Source organism: Acanthaster planci, linkage group LG07, assembly GCF_054643075.1.
Source record: "Acanthaster planci isolate LZ-2023a linkage group LG07, COTS_SCS, whole genome shotgun sequence".
NCBI classification, from domain to species: domain Eukaryota; kingdom Metazoa; phylum Echinodermata; class Asteroidea; order Valvatida; family Acanthasteridae; genus Acanthaster; species Acanthaster planci.
In genome coordinates this window covers 21,611,642-21,632,050 of record NC_141783.1, presented here as the reverse complement: position 1 = coordinate 21,632,050, position 20,409 = coordinate 21,611,642, and the positions used below count along the sequence as shown (strand labels likewise).

Here is a 20,409-nt window from a genome sequence, read left to right as displayed (position 1 = left end):
TTGAATTCATTTAAAGTTTTACGTCAAAGTGTTTACACCAGAGGACTTGGTTTCAAAACTTCTCTCAACAAGAAGGAGAATTCATTATATTTTTCGACTGATGTATTTTAAAACACCTAAGATATAACTTTTAAAAAATATAAGCCATGAAAAAAAGAGCACAAAATTGACAGAAAATGATGAGAAAAGTTTGGCTCTCTTCATTCTCTTACCGTTAATAATCACTCTCTCTATACCAACACATTTGCCAGGTCTTATATCTTTCGACCACCCAAAATTATCCTTAAGTTTGGCTGCATCAAAAATTTATAATGAGTACAATATGTTTGTTCTGAACGTCATATTTGACAGAATTTTGATGACGTTCGAGAATTTTGGCAGAAACTGCATGACATTCGAGAATGCCGAAAATGCTGTCACATGTAGTGCTTGAAAATTCCATGCGTGGAAGTGCTGTGAAGAATACCAGTATTTCTTTCTTTTTTCTGATTTGTGGCTCTATAGGATTTTTACATGTACATGTATATATGTACACATAAATAGTACATGTAAGTACAGTTTGAAATGTCAAGGTGCAGGATAATTCATCTTTTTCTTTTTGCATTTGTGGCTTAGGAGGACATTTTTTATGAGGGAAAGTAAGGCCCAACTTCATACACGTAGGTCTAGTTACCATCCCTAGGAACAAAATACTAATGCTTGTTCATGGAAGCAGATGGCAACAATGTTACCACTCACTAAAGAGTAGTATGTGTATATTTTCATAAACTACCATTTTACACGATAGCAATAACAAAGGTGCACACATGCGTGAAGGGCTTTAAACACTCAGTACATCACCAAATTTGCACTCATTTACAAGACTAGTCCACATCATACCTGCATGGATTTTGCACTGAAGCGAAGCTTTGGAGGACGTCAACCCCCCCCCACCGTACAGTAGATCCGTGTGACGAACTCAAGGAATCCCTGTGATCAGAAAGCACTTTCAATATCCCTGCATTTCTGGCATCAATGTGATTTTATCACATGGGACTTGTGTTTTTTGTGCTTGTGTGAAAGGGCCTCAATAGAAGTCATCTTACTTTGACCTAGCAGAATTCTGCGTACAACATAAAATGGTACCATTAGAGGCATACATGCACTAGTACATGTACATACTAGTACTGTGACTAGAAGGGCAAAGGGGGTGGGTTGGAGAGTTGGGGTACTAAGGAATAGTTCTCCTTCTCAGTCCCACATGGACATGAATCTCCCCCCGTTCAAGTGCATGGGGATGTACATGTAGGTTGGTACATGTACCAGTACATGTAGGTACGGTAGGCAATGAACCTTTAAGAAACAGAGAGTCTGACATCTTTCCAAGACTCCAATTTAAACAGGTTGAAAGTTGCTAATTGCGACAGAAACCTCTTCTTCACACCTTCCCTTCCAAATTAGTGCACTCTGCTCCAGATGTGCAACAGCATGAGTCACGGATCAATGACTGCAGGGGTAACTATACTGATCTGGTTCCCTGCGAACGGATGACAAGTAGGAATTAAAATGGTGCCATCTGTCAGGAATCACAGATCTACAGGCCAGGATTATGGACTTCCTCTACCCGTTAGAAATGCTGGCTTTGTAGGGGGAAAAGGGATAAAAACATTCCTTACACATTTGGGAGTGACAGACTGAAGACAAAACGAAAGAAAAACGAAAAACCTTTTCCTGAACTTGCTGAAATACAAAGATTGACACACAGCCTGCATACAAGTACAAGTAACCACGAACATAATCAGTATGTTTGTTAAATAGCCATACTTTTGATATGACATTCCAACAAACCAAAACACAAATTTACTACGTATGTACGGGGTGCCTGCTGCATACATGTATTATGTAACTGCAAATTATGTGACTGCAAATTATGGATTTGGAAGGGGGACACTGGAAGGTACATGTACAGTGTATAGCAAAGCATTTTTTTTTCCATTTCAAGGCCTTGTAATAATCATGAGTACAATTTACAAAAATAGAGAAAACTTTCCCTCGGAAAATAATTACCTGTACGTGGAGCACTTATTACCATTAGGATTTATTGTATACATGTACATTATTGTAGCATACATGTAATTAAATACATGCAACTACAAAAGCCTACATGACTTTGTCCAAGTAGACAGGGTAGATGATCAAACCACTATTGAGAGCGACAGATACAATACATGTACAAGTATGGAGCTGAATCAGACTCCTGAAATTAAAAAACACATGGTTAAGAGAATACATACATAATGTGTATGTGATTGGCTGGTCTTAAATGTGTGAGAATGGACATGAGGCTAGGGCATGATCAGCTATTCAGGATTCACTCTCCTCAGCCAAACACATGTATATTTATATGTATTCCCACTCATAAATACTGTTTAGTCAAAGACTCCTGCCTGACGTGGCACGTACAGACTCTTGACCAATAGGAATGGATTAAAGTGTCTTGCATCCAGGTGCCAGCACGTTTTTACACAGTGGGAATTATCAAATCACAGCACTCGGGCATTATCAAATGTTAGTACACGGTCATGTTGTCTGTTGTTCAATAGGGAAACAGAAATGTCTAATTTATGAATAACCCTTTCAAGAAGTCTCTTCAACTTGCTTTATATCCATCCTTCATTACTAAATATTCCTCTGCTCTGACAGGGTACTGTGAATGGTAACATCCTGAGTGATCCATACACAAGATACATGTACAGTACAACGTTACCGTGCATGTACATGTTTATATGTACCATTATAAAAAAGGCCCCTCAGAAAAAAAAAAAAGTTTCATCAGTTCATGTACATGTACATGTATGTTTCCTGCTTGCAGCCCAACTGTACCCTACATACATACATGTACATGTATGTATTTTGACAGTTCAGAACTTCAGTTCGGGTGGGGAAATATTGGGAAAATGTGAAATTAAACTTAAAGAAAGAAAAAAATTTGTACAATGTAGTTTCAATTTGGCACCATAAAACACTTGTCTTGTACCCCAGTTCATTTCATTTGAAGCAACTGCCATCCGACCTCCCTTGCTGTTATTTTGGACCACTGAACACTTACATACATGTATGTACACTTAGCTGCGCACTGGATCATTATCAAGTTTTAGAAAAGTGAAAAACAAGACAAATTTCCTACCAACATACCGTACCCTGTTTTAGGAAGCAGAAGTGTATTTTGGCAATTAATACTGATCTACAATGACGTAGAGTAGTTTATTGGATGTACATGTACAAGTAAATATACTGGCCAATGTACACATGTACAATGTATGTCTCTACACATAAACGAACATGTAGTACACTACATTTCAAGTCAAGTAGTCAAGCGACAATGTCATAATTTACCATATTTTTCAGTACAGTTCTGTGAATGTGAACCATTTCTAAAGCTGGCCAACCAGTAGCTGTGCTTACACAAGCACGATTGCTACAAATCAACTCAGCAATGAAGCATGCAAATCTCATTTCCAACCGGTTGTACTGGGCCTAACATACAGGAAGTTATCAATATGATATCAGGATACCAACATTCCTCTACAAATACATGTACTTCTCTCTGGAAAGGATACCTTGGAAAGGGGTTCACTGGAGACCACAATCTTAGGTACATGTACATGTCCCGATAACTGCCGGCTGATCAGAGAGTTTACACTGCACAATGTCAAGGTTGCATACGCTGCAAACCCAATGGCCTTGCATACTGGTACACGTATATTTCCTGATTTTTACAAATTAAGCTCAATTCATTTTGTGTTTCTCAGAAAGCGAAACAAATGAAAAGAAGAAAACAAGAATGCGGCCCACTCCCTTGAACTCCAAATGTCAAGCAAGTTTTAAAAACTAGAAATGGTAACAGCATACCGGTATAACAGACTAGGTACAGGTCCCGAACACCTTTTTTGTTTTGCTTTATTGATGAATGGCTACCTACCAAAAAAGCCAATATTTCCTGTCCTTCAATTAAGAAACCCAACACCAGCATCTAGTGACTGGCTAATGGCAAAGGTTAATTTACATTTACAAATACAAAAACAGGATTGTCCATTTTTCTCTGGGATAATGTTTCACCTGTAATGTTTTTTTATTCCTTCATGGTAATGCCCTGAACACTGTACACGTACATTGTACATATATCAAAACCCCAAAACATGTGTGTGTGTCTAGGTGAGTGTGTAAACCCCTTCAATCATGGACCTATAACAATAGGGCACAAAAGGGTCCACGGTTGCTGAAGAGTCCACGGTTGGAAAACGTGCACAAAACATATGGGAGGTCTTCCGAAAAAGTTTAAGTATGAACAAAAGAGGAACAATAGGGAGTCCACGATTGAAGGCGTTTATACACTTGTGTGTGTTGGGAGTGCAAACCACACCTGCAAGTACATACTACACGCATACTGTAGCCTCAATACAGTGTATGTGTACATATTACATTATCACTTACATTATACTTTACACCTGCCGGTATAGGCAAATACACATACAGTAGCCCCTGAAACATACGCACTTTCCTATGGCAGTGAGGTGGGATGTGTTCATAGGAAAGCGCACACGCGAACAAAATGTGGCATCCTTATGTGACAGTTGTTTACTCAAGCATGTCTAGTGTTGGATTTTGGCTGATTCAGCAAACTTTGTCCATCTGCACTAGTAGTAAGCAGGAGGTCATGGGTCGTCAATTTTTTTACAAGCTCTCGGGCAAGCACTGACAGTCTCAATGAATACGTCAGGTAAGGGCAAACCCGTACTTAAAATTAAACTTAATTCAAAATGTACACTGTACATGTACAAAAGGCTCCATTGAAATGAAAGCTCAAGTACGGTACGTAAGACTGACTGACTTCGCCAATGAAAAGCGGAATTCAATGGAAGTATTGATTCAATCCTCAAGAACAGCACATACATGTATACACATGCACATTCACCATAATACAACAATCCCACAAGGTCTTTGAAGTCTTACAAACCACATCAAACATTTAAATGTGCATAATCTGAAGCAGTTTGCTGCTATGATGTATGAGTAGGGATAAAGTATTAACACTTAACCACATGATCAGGAAAACAAGAGACATCATGGTGCCAACATGGATCTAAAGCAAAGTACAGGGAAATGGGTGAGATTTGAAAATTTTCATAGTAGAGACAGCAAATACATGTAAATTACATGTTGTAAACTACAAGTAGATAGGTTTTTGAGTATGTGGGGTTCTGAAAAGAACCGGTGGTACCCCCGATTCTTTTTCAGAACCCCACATACTCAAAAAAGAGATATACACTGTATCCATGGTGCTACCACAAACCTATCTACATATTGTTTAGGGAAATGGGCTTGTTACAAGTAGGACAAGGTTAAACTGAAAATTATCCAGCTACTCCCCGCCAAAGCTTAACTTACATACCAAGACTGAACCACTTCTGATCTCATTACAGGAAGGGTCTTATATACTGATTAACCAACTCCAAGCAAAGTCTAGCCCGAACATGTGGGCTTGATTTAAGAGAAGCACAGTCTGGTCTGCATGGGTAATCCTCATTAATTTGGCTCTCTGAAGTTTCCTAAGTTTGTTTACACACTGAATTAATTTCCTCTCCCTTTTGGAAGCCAGGGCCTGAGGAAGACCAGTGTACTGATCGGGGCTTAACAGGGTAACGCTGGAAAAAAAATAGATGCATTCAAAACAAGAACGACAATTCTGAGAAAGATAGACAGCATACCACATTGAGACTTGTGACTGATGCTTCGTCTTCTAGATCACTGTTGACTTCGGTCACAGAGGCCATTCCACCAGATCTGCAAAGGTAGAGTACAATACAAAACAGTGAGGATGAGATCATATACCGGTAGTCTGTAAGACAGGCTACAGTAGCTATAGTGTGCTATTTTTCATTTATTTTTTTTCAATGGGCAGCGCACTTGGATGCAGCTCCACACACTGCTCTGCATTGACATCCAATAAAACGTTTTCTTTTGCCTGAATTCTTGAAATCATGACACAGTAAGTGACAGAGGAGGATTCATAGATCACAATGAGCACTTCACTCCTACTCCAGCTCATCTGGATTTGCAATACTTTTCAATCAGTTCCTGCAACTCTGATACCTTCAGACTCCAAGGTTTCAACAGTGGACTACACACTGCAACACAGACAACAGCGCACCAGAAGAGTGTATTCTTAATCAAATGAGTTGCACAATGGACTTAAGCTCAGGACTCCCTGCTGTCCACAAGTACAGTGCTGAAGTCCTACACAACCTAAGAACTTATGTTACTGATAGAGTTTGTCCTTTTGAGGAGACTGTCTGTCTGTCTGTTCAGTTTCTTAAACCCAACAAGATTCCTTGAGCTGTACATTTATTACCATGAGTTAAATCCAGAAGACACACAAGAAGGGGCTGTAGAGCTGGTAAGACTTGACATTTGAAACACCTAACAGGATCTTCACACAACAAAGATGTCAAATTCTGTGTTCTGAACACTATATCTATGCGGAACAAAACTACTGACTTTGTAGACTTTGTGAGAATATTTGATATTGTGGGACTCGGTGAATCCTGGATCAAGACAGAGGATAGAGCTGTTATAAGAAACATAACTTCTCCTGGTTACTCATTTCTGCATGTGCCAAGACCTGGTTCTGAACGAGAGGGTGGTGTAGCTCTCATCTACAAGTCGGGATTTATTGTTCAGATCCATAACACTGACCAAAGTTTTGCACCTTTTGAAGCACTAACTGTCAATGTCAACTGTCAGTGGATCAACTTCACTCTCCTTGATAATTGTATACCGCCCGCAACCCAAAATCAACGGGATGTTTCTTCCATTTGTTTATGGAGGAATTCTCCTATCTTGTTGGTCATCATTTGCTGAGAGCGGCACTCATTGTGATAACTGGCGACTTCAATACTCACGTTGATTTTGCACTGGATGTCTCAACCCAATCTTTTCTGTCATTTTTGTCAGCTAGTGGACTTCAACAACATGTGGATGTCCCTACACCTGTACACACCAACATGGACATACACTGTACACTTGATTTGTTCATCACTCGTGTATCAGACTCTCGTATTTTTACTGATCTCCAGGTTATTGATGGGATTGGTGACCATAGCACACTGATCTGTTAACTTTTGCTGAATATGCCATTTTTGAGAAGTACCAGTCAGCCTACCGTGCTTTTCATAGCACTGACACCACACTTCTCAAAGTACAGACTGATAGTTTGAACGCCATGGATAATGGACAGATAGTGTTGCTGGTCCTACTTGATCTATCATCAGCGTTTGACACAGTGGACCACTATACATGTACATCTACTTTATTGTCTAGAGGATAGATTTGGTATCAATGGGGTTGCCCTGAACTGGTTCAAATCATATTTAACAAGAAGATCTTAAGCAGTCCGCATCAACAAAGACATCTCCGATGAGGTTGTGCTGAAGTATGGATAACCCCAAGGTTCATGTCTTGGGCCTGGGTTATTCCCAATGGAATCAACAATCAACTCCTCTCTCGTCTTCAAAGAATACAAAACATTGCAGCATGAATGATCACACGTACAAGGAAAACAGACCACATCACACCCATGTTAGCCGACTTGCACTGGCTTCCCATCCCAGTCCTGTACGAACTGGGTTTCATCATCTTTAAGGTTTTCTCACAACAATGTACATCAAATAACTTGTCAAATGCTACTACATGTACATACTTCCATGCCATGGGCTTTTTACATACATGTACATGTAATAAAATGCATTTTTGCAGGTTGACGGGGGCCTGTTCATGCCATCAGCTGTCTCTCTTGAGACGCCTGAAACCGTATCTTTTGCAGCACAAAATCTCAATACAATTACACATTATACATGTACACTGGTGTCCCTTTGAGTATTACCATCAAAGCAGACTGTATCAGCAATTTCAAAACATGAAAGTACATGTACAGGTACATGTACCGGTAGCTGTTTAGTGAATAATCAGCAGAAGCAATTTGGTTGTAAGTGACGCAGGAAATGGCATCGACTGGATATTTTCAAATTAACACCGAGATGAGCCTGATGCGGTGTCACCTGGCAGATACAGTATGGCAAAGAGGGAGTTAATTTTAGGAACTGGGGTTTAACTAATGTGTGTATTGGCGTATAAACTTCCCGACTTGGAAATTCAGTCAAAATACACAGCATAAAACCTCATGCAGAAGGTAAAACACGCAGTGATTTCTACTATAGAAAGAGTAATGTAAGTTTCTATATTTTTCATGTTTTGTCAATTACGTCCTGGCCAACAGAGGCTACTGCAACCAATTTGTTCATGGTTTGTCTGCCTGAAACTTTTCCCACCATCCAGTGCATAACCACGATAAATTATTAAGAAAATCCAGAATCGACGGGAAAGACCCGAAGTGAAACATGTAATTAGGTGTCGTGTTTCGGTCTGGAGTGCAGTAGACCGAATTGGGCTACTGCCCATGCATTGGGCGCATGGGTTGTTTGTGTGTACAAAAACGTGGTCACCAGATTCCCCGAAGACATGATGCAGTAAAATTGATTGTAGGCTATTGTTATAGGGCCCACGGGGCCCACACTATTTTCATTGAACTCCTTATCGAAAGTTCTGCAAAAAAAGGTGAGGTTTTCTGCAAGTTTTGATCTGCTAAATATGGGTATTGTTTCAAGTGGCATTTTAGAAGCTTTCTGGTACCTTTACAAGAAACTAAGTATCAAATTTGGGTCAGAAACACCTTAGAAAGATTAAGGTTTAGACCATGAGTGTGAGCACATTTGACCGCCGGGTATTGAAGTGCAGCATGATTTATTTGACCGCCGGGCATTGGAGCGCAGCATGATTTTCTGAATGGCACTGCCGGGTGTGCGCACGGCAGCCAGTCAACACGCATGGCGTGGCATCCGTGCGCAGTAGCCTCACATGTGCCTCCGTACACGGGCGGATATGGACTTACGTGATTTTGTCTATGGTGTCATGAGTTCATGGTTATTACTAAGCACTACTTTTTTACCGTGTTTTTAAGAGAATTAACAATTATTATTATATTTACTAAGGCAAAAGGACTAATTCGCATAATAGTAACTGATATTTAGTTCCTCCACCTATTAGGAGTACAGTAATCTCCCTCTCATGAAGAAGAGTACAAGACTAAACATTCCAAAGGCAAAAGAGTACTGTAAATGTCGGCCGACTCAACTCTAAGCAAGGAAGTTGGTATTCTACAGCTCTCATGGCTTGAAGAAAATTATCTAAACCTCTGTAGGAAAGTCTAAAAAGTTACCCACAATATCTGATATAAGGCAAGACAGGCAAATGTAACAAACTGGCAAACTGTCACATATTGAAATACTGCAGGGTCAATGGACATGCATCGACTGACGCCAACTACATGTAATGCACATAATGGTACAATGTACAATAAATGTGAAATGAAAGAACAAGGACCAGTGCCAAACAATAACACCCACTGACACATGTATATCTACATCTAGATGTCATTTAGATGTAAACCTGTTGGAGACTTGAAAACATTCCAACTGCCTGGAATTCCTATGAAGAATTACATTCAACATGTAGCATTGAAGCAAATATCATCAAGAAAAGCAGGAATTGTATGTTCAAACCCTGAGCGCACATGAATGCTGTGAAGCTGCATGGTCTCAGTGGTAAAACACTGTTGTTGTGTTCTAACCGTTTGACACTGCGACAGGTTGTGAAGTGTATATGTATGTGTATATGTGTAGTCACACACATTCTTTGTGTCGTTTTATGCGCAAATCAGACTAGCCTTTTGCAAAGCGGCTGGACTGGAGACCACATGCACGAATGGCACAGCCACGAGGCCTTCTCAAACTTGTCAGGAATTTTTTATGTTTTTCTTGATATTTTCGATCCCAACCAATCATAAACGAGGGGGTCAGCACACATTAACCTATTATGCAAATCGAAAGTATACAAAAGATGGCAAGTCTGTCAAGTGTGTCAGCAGCCGCGAGTGCAGGTCAGTTGTCTGAGCAGTATTTGGACAGTTCTTTAGAATATGCTGCTGGAAAACTTCACCTAGCTGAGTTCCAGCTTTAGGCTATTGAAGCATCTCTCCGCAGGTGTGACGTTTTAGTCTCTACCCACGGGATACCGTAAGAGCTCCATATTTCAAGCACTACCATTTTGCTGTGACCATTCGGCCTTGATGAACTGCTACTTGCTAGTGTTACTCCAATGTCAGAACCACCCCCCCACTAACAAGCATCATAGTTGTCATCTCACTGCTTATTGCCCCCATGAAAAACCAGATGGAAGCATTGCATAAGCTTTGGAGTTGATGCCGTTTATTTTGGAGACTCATCTACTTCAACTATTTACATGAATAATGCATATAAGAAAGCTTATGAATCATTCACCACAAAAACCTCAAAACAAAGTTGGAAAACGCCTTGTGGCAGCGCCACTCGCCTGGTCTCCTGTCCAGTCACTTTGCAGGTACACACACACAGCCACGAAGGCCTTGATGAAAGGCTAAAATCAGACACACTTTTAAGTTTTTCCATACCCATTACATACTGGTACATGTAGGTATACCAGTTCATGTATGGAAGTCTCTTGAGTACACCATCTTGCATGTCTAATAAGTCACCTAGTTCCTGCAGAGTCCCTGTACATGCATTCTGCCTTCACCTCATAAACATATCACAACCAGTACATGTACATGTTCCCAAGTCTTTCAACATGAATGCATGTACATCGTGCATGTACAGACTGCATCCTTCCCCGTCATGTCCATGATCACCATTCCAAACATAGAAGTGCAGGTACCGGTAGATGTGTCAATCTCTTCAAAATCTATGTACATCCAGTTCCTTCTCTCTCAACCTTATCCAAACTGGATCTAGTGACATATCCATCCATCATGAATTGTATCCCAGCACCTACGACCTGCTGGGATAGAATACCCCACCAATTTGACAAGTGATTGATAGCTAGAGCTCTGTGGTGATAATATCTGAAGTCACCATGCTCCTGTGTCATCATACTGACCCAGACTAGTTGTTTTCTTCAAGCATATTTAAGAATGACTGAAACTGATGACTACATTGTAGGAGTTCCGCTTTCAAATCCCATTGGATCTCTGGAGGACTGTTCACATGAAACCAACTTCATCCATAAGTGATGCACATGTACGCAGTTACATGTAAGTCCATCATGGACAGTTGAGGCACATACATGTACATGTGCTGGTATAATATGAACACACTAAACTTGTCAGAATGTGGTTAAACATAAGTACAAGTACAAGATCCAGTAATTGATTCCAACATAATCCCAAAGTAGGTGTGCTCAACTTCAACTGTAAAAGGACTCTCATATACTGCCTAGTAATGAACCATGTATCTATGCAAGCACAAACAAATTCAGGCAAGAAATAAAACTTAAACACATCACATACTGTACATGTATGCAGCATGTCACATACATGTACATGTAGCATCGATGCACCACATTTGAAAGGACTAAACATGAATCAACCTGCTTGTAGATCTTTCTCCTTGTAAAGTGAATTGTGCAATCAGTCAGGTTTGTTCAGTTTTTCCTTTGGTATCAGTATATGGCTGTATGGTTTCAGTGAGTGCATGCAACATCACAAGAAAACAACAGTTCAACAGTGGCCACATGTCCATGTACAGTTAAATTCAAAAGTGACTAAAGTTACATTCAACAGTGACCACCCTGTAGAGTTACATTCAGCTGTAAATAGAGTTACATTCAGTGGTGACTGGAGTTAGAGTAGCTACATGTACATACATGTACATGAGCAGTGGGAATGACCTAGTCTTAAATCCCATTACTAGCTTTCTGAAAATTTGCCAACAAAATGAACGTGGCTCCCTCAAAAGCGGCAAAACAAAATCATGCAGGAAATGACAAGAATGCTTACAGTTGTCCCCAGTGCCTTGTCTGCATGTTAGCAGCCTGGTGCTGCCTGTCAAAGTAGCCTGCTAGTCTCCGTACATGCACCCTCCCACCACAGTACTCCAGGAGCATCTGGTCAAACAAGGCCTGCGCAACTAGTATGAACACAAAACTCTCCCAGACCTGCCTGTACTCCGTCACTCCTTCTGATTCACTTTTTCTCTGTCTCTCAGGAATTTTTGTTTTCTGGCAGAAGGCGATTGAAGGAAACACTGATAGGTCCAACAGCTACTTGCTGGTAACTCCCTTGCGTTCGACGATACGGGAAAAAAATGAAGCAACACAAGCAGCAACCGCGTGTGGTCCTTCACTCGTTACTGGCCAGAGAGTTGAGTAAAGTAACAGCTTAGTTCATTGGTGGATGAATCATTTCCAATTTTTACTCAAGCTCAATAGCCACTCTGTGAATGTCCCCAATGGTCCAGTGTGAATCACAACCCCTGCATACATAGGGGAGGGGGCACCACTGGGATTAATACATACAATAAATTTCAGAAAAGACTAATCCTAAATGGTACTAATAACTTTGAAAAGGCTTGCTGTTCAACCTCTCTTCAGCAGAGATCCAATGATGTCCAGCTTAACGGTGCCAGTGAAGGTACTCCTAGCCAACAGTAAGAAAAGAATGAAGGGTACAGCTGGCAACACACAATGACTATTGAGTGACTTGAAGGGGGAGAGCTGACTCCAAGGCTGGGCAGACAGTTTAATTTCCTAGCAGGATACTGGTCTGATTTCCACTACAGAGCTGTGGTCTTCCTGACCCAGGATGGACCTAATAGCCACGGCCCCTCAGGTCTGTGCTCAAGCTCCCAAACGTTACTCCCACTAAGAAGGCAGCTTGAGGGGGGAGGGGGTTGTCAGCTGTGTATACACTTCCTTTCTCACTGCTACTGAGTTGACCCCAGGAAGGGGCAACAAAGTACATCAACAGAGCCTGTGATAACTTTCTGAAGAGTGAAGTAAGGTGGAGTATAACTTTTTTCATCAGTTATTGCATTGTTGCAGAAATTACAATATCACACTCCCACCCAACAAGTATTAGCCATTCTGCTGTAAGCTTTACCATGTCAGTTTGGGCTTCCCCAGAGATTCCTCACAATTCAGCAGTCACAAACATTTAAGAAGCTGATTAATCTATTTAAACAAACATATGGTATGAATTTCATCCAGGCAGATGCTATTTTCAGCATGCTCATTTTCTTTCTCTCTCTTGTTTTCAAGTGACACAGAGGCGGCAAAATGTTTAGTCATAAACATGGAAAATGTCAAGCACCTGTGCATCACAACTTGGCTAAATTTGACTTTATTTTTTCCTTCCAAAGGTCAAGATGGTCAGGAGTCTGCTTGAGAGAGTTAAGGACTGAAGCAAAAGTTTGAAATGGATAAAGGGACAAGCATTTTTAATTCCATCATGGTGAGTTTTCTGGTCAGAGAAAGAGGAGCATATGAATTTTTTTTTAATGTGTTTCTGGTGTACTGGTACACTGCCTACAAAAAGAATCCCATTGCTTAACTTACACTGTACATACATGTACATCGTAGAAGTCATATCCCTTTTACACTTCAAATATTAAGCAACTAAGTTGGGTTGTTTACTTTGGAAGTACAGAAAAGTTTGAAATCTATTTCCAATGAACTTCACCGCTTAACTCCTAATGTTTAATGCTATCTCCTCCAATTTAAAAAAGAAATCACCACAGTACTACTCACATACAATGTAGCACATACATGTACAAGGTCTAAGAAATGCTGCATGCTACATGTACATATATGTAAGAGTCTATAGATGGAGCTTTTATCATACTACCTTATTTCAAAGAATCCTATCTTGACATTGTACGCAAACTTCTGAATCGGGCTAAATGACTTTTCTCATTTCAATAACCATCGACAGACAGAAGCAAAATCTGTAATCATACATTAAGATAACATGGCGATCATATGTCAGAAACTATTATGACTACGTCCAATCAACTGATGAAGGTTTGCCACTGCACTGTGAAATACAGTGGACTGGCCATATGGGAACAATTGCAGTCAATTTGTTTCTGATTTTAATCTGTCATTATCATGCTGCATGGATGATTTGGATGGATAGTTGGAAATGATGGATGACTTTAATTTGTTCCCTTTCCTCATTTCATTTTCAATAATCATCAAACATAAGTAGGGTCTACTAGGGTTTCCTCTCTCTCCTCCCCCAAGGTCCCTCTCACACTTACACGTAGTAACTGCAAAGTTCAATGTACTTTCAACTCTTGGAGTCCCATGTTTCAAGACACTCACTTTAAGACTACATGTATGTAACCTTGAACTTCAGTGTCATCGACTTGTGAATGGAATGAGTCGTTACTAAAATGATCTCTGATAGAACTCTTCATGTACATGTATGTAGTTGCAAAAACTAAGCTAGACTCAGTGAAGGGATTGTGAGAGTAACTTATATGTACAATTTTCATTTCAGAATTCATCAGTCTTGATGAGTATATGAACTTGAAGCAGACAGAAGTACAAAAGAAGCATAAATGACTATCAACATGGCCTAGAGCAATGTCTGTAGTACTTACCCGTATGTGTATCAATACATACATGTACATAATTCACATGCCCAACAACGCAGAACCACCAGTAGGCAAAGTATACAAGTAGTTACAAGTCTCTCCATCACCTTCAAAAGGAAAATACTGGGGCTGCATTAAGAGGTGCCACACCTGATCATTCTGGTACCAGTACAATGAAAGAACTGGAAAGTTTAGCAATGATGGAAATTATGTCCACTTTCATTATGCAGTATACATGTTGTTTCAATTGCTTACCTGAGTACTGCACTCAATTTGACACTGTCACTCCCATGACTTTTTACCCCTACTCGGACCTATCCGTGGGAAAGTATCTCACAATTCTATCCAAAAATCATACGTACCGGTCGCTTTGTTGAATGATGCAAAGGAAATTTGCTGCCATTTTGTTCAGAAAAATTGTTACAGTAGGGGCAAGTTGGCTTAAGGCACACATGTTATGTTAAAAGGCAAGGTGTATACATGTTGGTAGGCCATCACCGGGTTAAGGGGACAATTTCATTTGTTTGGCAAATACATGTACATGTAGGTGCAATGAGTGTTTGTCCCCATAACTACCAGTACAGCACAAGTACCATATGTCCGTGAGTGCTTGTGGATGTCCGTTGCTTTTAACAGTTTGAATTTGTGTTACCAATTTAATTTCTACATGACCTTTGACCCAGTTGGGCCCCTCAAGTGACCTACTGTTTGTTAAATATAGTATATTGCACACACATGTACCGGTACATGTACCTGAACCTATGACAACGTAACATGTAAGCATGAGGAAAGTAATGTGCTGCATCGGAAGGAGTTATTGCTTGTACAAGACCATAATCCAAATAACAACCCAAGAACTTTGCCATCCAAGAAACAAGCCGTGCATGCAGCCTGATATTGTTTCTGCAAATACACGTACATGTAATTACTCACATAATATAAATTTTATATACACGTAATTTACCAATAATAAAACAAGCTACATGTATCAATAGCACTAAGACGTAGCTCATATCTCTCTACAGCCAGAGTGAGGACACATGCTTTGGCTCATTTCATGGCACCCTCATGAGGCAATTCCAATAGAAAGTTAGAATGGTATGGTACCATAGGATGGCAACTGTGGACATTATGCATAGAAGTCATCAACAATGGTTGCTCATTCACACTCGTCTGTTCAGTCTCCAGGTTTGCTGAAAATCCTCAGCTTTTTTTTCCCAAGACAAAATTCTCTACACTTGTAGACCACCAGCGTGCACTAGATCAGTCTCAGCTGAGGTCACTGAACAAAACTGAAAACCACTTGATGAACAGTTCCTTAGACCATAAAAATGTTTGCATTCTTTGAAGTTACACTTGACAGTCCCTCTTGTATGTAAGCTAAACAGCGCCCTCGGCCACAGTCAACAGATTTCCTGTAGATAAAACCCTCCGCCTCTCCTGTATTTCAGTAAACCACTAACCAGTGATCTTCCTAGCTTTAGTCAAGGAACTGAGCCTTGGCATGCAGAGTTGAGCAATATCAGAGTTGAGCAGTATTTTTGGAACACTGGACAAGTTTCAAGCATATTTACGTACATGTACATCCATGAACTGGTTAGTAGAGGGTAAATGCTGCGTAACGATTCATTAGATTTGCGATGACATTGAGCCAAATCAAGGAATAGGCTAAGATAAGTTAAAATTAAGGCATGATTGAGAGACTAGGGCTAGAAGGTTTCTATCAACAAACCATTAACAAAATATCTCAATTCCAAATGAAAAAATCACTGCGCACGAATCAGCAAGTTTGTTAGCATCTGAAAATTATTATAGCATGCTCAAAATCTGGTATACAAGATTGCATGCCAGAAATCATTTGAAAATGGTATTGACATTTTGAAACTGGCCCTTAGAAATCAACTAGGGCTAAGAGTCTTTGAATCAAGTTTGGAACTTGACCAGTGTCATGAAACCACACCAGGGTTTAGCATTTGTTTTAAATTCCAGTTTCTTCAGATTCCAATTCTGGGTTTCAAGCCTCCCCCCTCCACCCTTCTTCCCTATACCCATGGTGTCCTTACTCCTTCTGTTCAATAGGCTGCTTACAATCCACCATTAGACTTGTCCAATATTTTGAATTTCCAACAAGGAGTGGTACATGCACTATCCTAGTCCACTGACTCACAAATGTCCCCATACATGTAGAACATGACACTGCATGACTGACCATATTGATTCAATCTGGCCTTTGTTGGGGCTGAAGAATCACAGGGGTATTTCAGCAACTTGATCTACATTGGACCTTTGTTTGTCAACTCTGACCTAGTTGACTGCCTGTAAACATGAGTAAAGTGGGAAAATTGAAGGAATGCTCAGAGTGAGTCATGGCCACGTTTCCTCCATCTATGTGAACAAAGAGAGCCTGTCCATTGTTTAGGTAGTTTCTGGGTCTCGAAGTGGGACAGCTAAGATTTCATCAGGACCACAGACATCACTCACCTTTCAATAATGGCTTAGGACCCCCCTCCCCGGCTGACTCACAGCATACGCATTCTGCCATTCCCAATGAAGTAACTCATTGGATTTACTGCCTTGGTTTATCAATATTTTGAATTTGAGCAAAAAAATTGAGAAACCTTTGGGGTAAATTGCCATTCAAGTGCAACATGTTTTATCACTAACATGTACCTTATCACTACCACTTCATATTTTCCAAGGATTCCTCAATGTTGATGGATGGCCTGGAATTTCAGGTCCATTTCTTCCATCATTTTGTGTACATTCAGAGTTTTTGAAGAAAAAAAAGAGTCATGTGACTCTGACGGTGGCCTCACACTAGAGTCTGTGAAAAAAGGCAAGCTTGGCAAAATGGGTTTGCAGCACCATCACCAGAGAAAAGCTGCGACTTGCCCAAGTTTGGAATTTTCTGTGACTGTTTGGCAATGTTCATGCAAATGTCTTGTGATGGCTGCAGAAAGTACACAGCAATTTTGGTCCACTACTAGCCAAGCTTGTGGTGTAAATTTTGCAAAAGTCACAAGAGGTTTGTCCAACCTTCTCATTTGCACAAGGATTTTGAGACGGTTGGAACCCTCAGCAAAGTCATGTGAAGGGAATTTGACTTTGGAGACCGTCACGGAAGCACCTTGCAATCTTGCGCAATGAGAATTACATTTATTGGCAACAAACCAGCTAGTATAAGACATTAGTTTGTGAAGGGTACTTCAAGACAATCTGGCGGGAAAACCCCAGTGGCAATAGTCACTGGAAATTCTGTAACACTTCAAGATGTATTTTGTGTCACGGAGATGTTAATTTTTCTTAACAGCAGGTTTTTGCTCGTACACTGACACTTTCACAAGCTCTTGAAAGTGTCATGAACATACATGTACATTGGTGTAAGGTCAAAAACCTGTTACTTATAAACATTTTAAGTCATGTTCAAAATTCCCATGCACATCTTTGCTAACATCAAGGCAACTTTTTTTAACTAGTTTGCAAAGTGCCGTGACTCCACTTCACTGAATTTGCAGAAGTTGCAAAGCCTAGCATAAGGAGAAGCTTAACCAAGTTGTATCACAAACCATGTTTAGTAGGCCACATGGAGCCATCTACACATGGTTCCTACAGTACAGGAAGTCCATTAATTATAGAAATCTGAAGCATGACGTCATTTGATCCGGGAATGTAGAGCAAACAAAGGAGTATGCTTACTAGTACATGTTGGTTCACATGCTTGTTCTCATGCTAATGCCTACATGTAGTCTTATTCCATTACACTTATTCCATTACATTGCAAACCATCACGAGTACTATACATGTACATGTGTATGTAAAGGGTGCTATCAACTCACGAATTGTTATCACAGGAAGGTCTTTGTGATTTTGTGAGGTCTTTGGCAGCAACAGATATGGTAATAAAAGTAGGATATGCATTATTCGTATCACTTGACTTATGATCGGTGGAAGTTATGCAAATGTCTTTCAACAAAAAAAATACATATTCTTATTTAAACATAGGCCAACATCAGAGTTGACATGTTTTTACAGATGCTCATAGCTACATGTACATGTAAGCACTTGCCAAATATCCTTTTACAGTCCGGGGCAGCATCCAAAAAGTTGCCATGAGCCCATATAACAAAAGCAATTTACATGTAGCTATTTTCAATTTTTGCCATGTCGCACCACGGTATGGTCACGATGTATGATGTCCTTGCTTGCTTTAGCACCACGAATTTGGCCTATTTTTCCCCAAACCTGTAAATTTATAGGGTAAATGATAAAGGAATAGCTGAATATGGAAAGTTGTTATAAAAAGAATCCATTGGCACATCTTAATGGCATTTTACAGCCTAAAGATGGTATTTTCTGCAGAAATGTTCAGACCTTGAGATCGGGAAGCCATATTTGTTTTCAATTCTCGGTTGAGACACATCATGAACTTATAATAATTAAATATAAGGCTCAAACGAAACTGCTGATTGGCTCCCTCGGAAAGTCGAGGGAAAAAATGAATAACATAAGAAAGGAAAACAAAATATCCAAAACCTTCCTGCGAGAATGATTTGTGTGGTGATAGCGCCCTCTAACGGTGTACATATGTGGTTCATGTCGCAGAATAACTACTGGAAGGTCTTGGAACCAAGACTAGCTAATGCCTTTCACACATGTACATGTATCACACTTGTGTAACTGGGAACGTGGCACATTCAATTTGGGTAGTCTATATGGCATCACAGTCTAATCTCTGCATACAGTGGAAGTCCATACTTGCACATGTACTGATACCTGCTAAACTATCTGAGCGTATTCACTGGTTCATTAGGCCATTATGAGTAGCTCTTCAAACACACAGTTCATGAACACGTCAATAGATGCCAACGCTGCACAGGTATCCTGTAGAAGAGAACAAATAAACATACACACATCAATACATCTACAGTGCAGGTACATGTACTTGGCAGATCAATTTTAAAAGTTGGGGGTGACATCTGTGAAACCATCGGGAATGAGCCATTAAAATTGGGGTAAATCCAAGAGTCAAAGAGAGGGCAGCACTCCTCCACACACCCCCCTGCTTTTGCTGCCAGTACCTCCAAGTCCATGCCAACACCTTCATGTACCGGTAGTAACACTCAAGTTTGTTCACAGCCTCACTCTTCGCCCAATCACATACCGGTACATGTCTTTATTTTCCTGTTCTGTTCAAGTGCACAGACAGTCACTGGATTGCTGAAGTCTACTATGGATTGAAAGATATTCATCGGACATGAAGGATATTCTACAGTGGGGTTCACATACCAGTATAAGGGATCAAAATGCCACGAGTTTGATTACATTGTCTGTGCAGTACTGGTACTTCAATCACTCATTTTGTACATGTCCATGTACTTTTCTGAGTGTCCACTGATCTTATCAAAGCATCATTACGAGTACATGTTTGTACATTTCTGCAACACTGGCTGTACTTTTTAGGGTTTACATACATGTATGTTGTACATGCACCTGCCAAATACCACAGACATGACAGACAGGCCAGTACCAGTATATGGACCTCAGTGACTTGTTTGCCCAAATACAGGGCAACACAAGGTCATTCACCTACCTGTCCTGAGGGCCTGGCAGGTTATTGGGGAAATCCCCCAATGGATGCAGGTCTCAATTAGTCTAAAATTATGTAATGAAGAGCAGCACTAGGTGCCTGACAGAAAAATACAGCACTAATGAGTATAAATCTGGTTACCAATGGAAAGTATTGGGTACTTCATTATATCGGTTTATGAACACTGAGAGGTGATGATGTGCATTTTCATGCACTTAATTGGTTTGAGGTTGATATTTTTAAAGACCTTTTTGGGGA

General features: G+C 40.3%; 1 protein-coding gene across 4 annotated transcripts in view; it reads right to left on the bottom strand.

Moving 5' to 3' along the window:
- traf7 (TNF receptor associated factor 7) overlaps window positions 1-20,409 on the bottom strand; it is a 114,864-nt gene that overhangs the window by 81,751 nt on the left and 12,704 nt on the right. The window contains exons 2-3 of one of the 4 annotated variants that reach the window (XM_022246189.2): window positions 19,338-19,445; window positions 5,748-5,823 (exon numbers count right to left, since the gene is read on the bottom strand). In XM_022246189.2, coding sequence (XP_022101881.1) covers window positions 5,748-5,813 — 66 coding nt within the window. In that variant the 5' untranslated portion in view covers window positions 5,814-5,823; window positions 19,338-19,445. Of the gene's footprint in view, window positions 1-5,747; window positions 5,824-11,965; window positions 13,025-19,337; window positions 19,446-20,409 lie in introns of those variants that run through there. The other 3 variants (XM_022246183.2, XM_022246184.2, XM_087139342.1) reach the window with 3 other exon arrangements.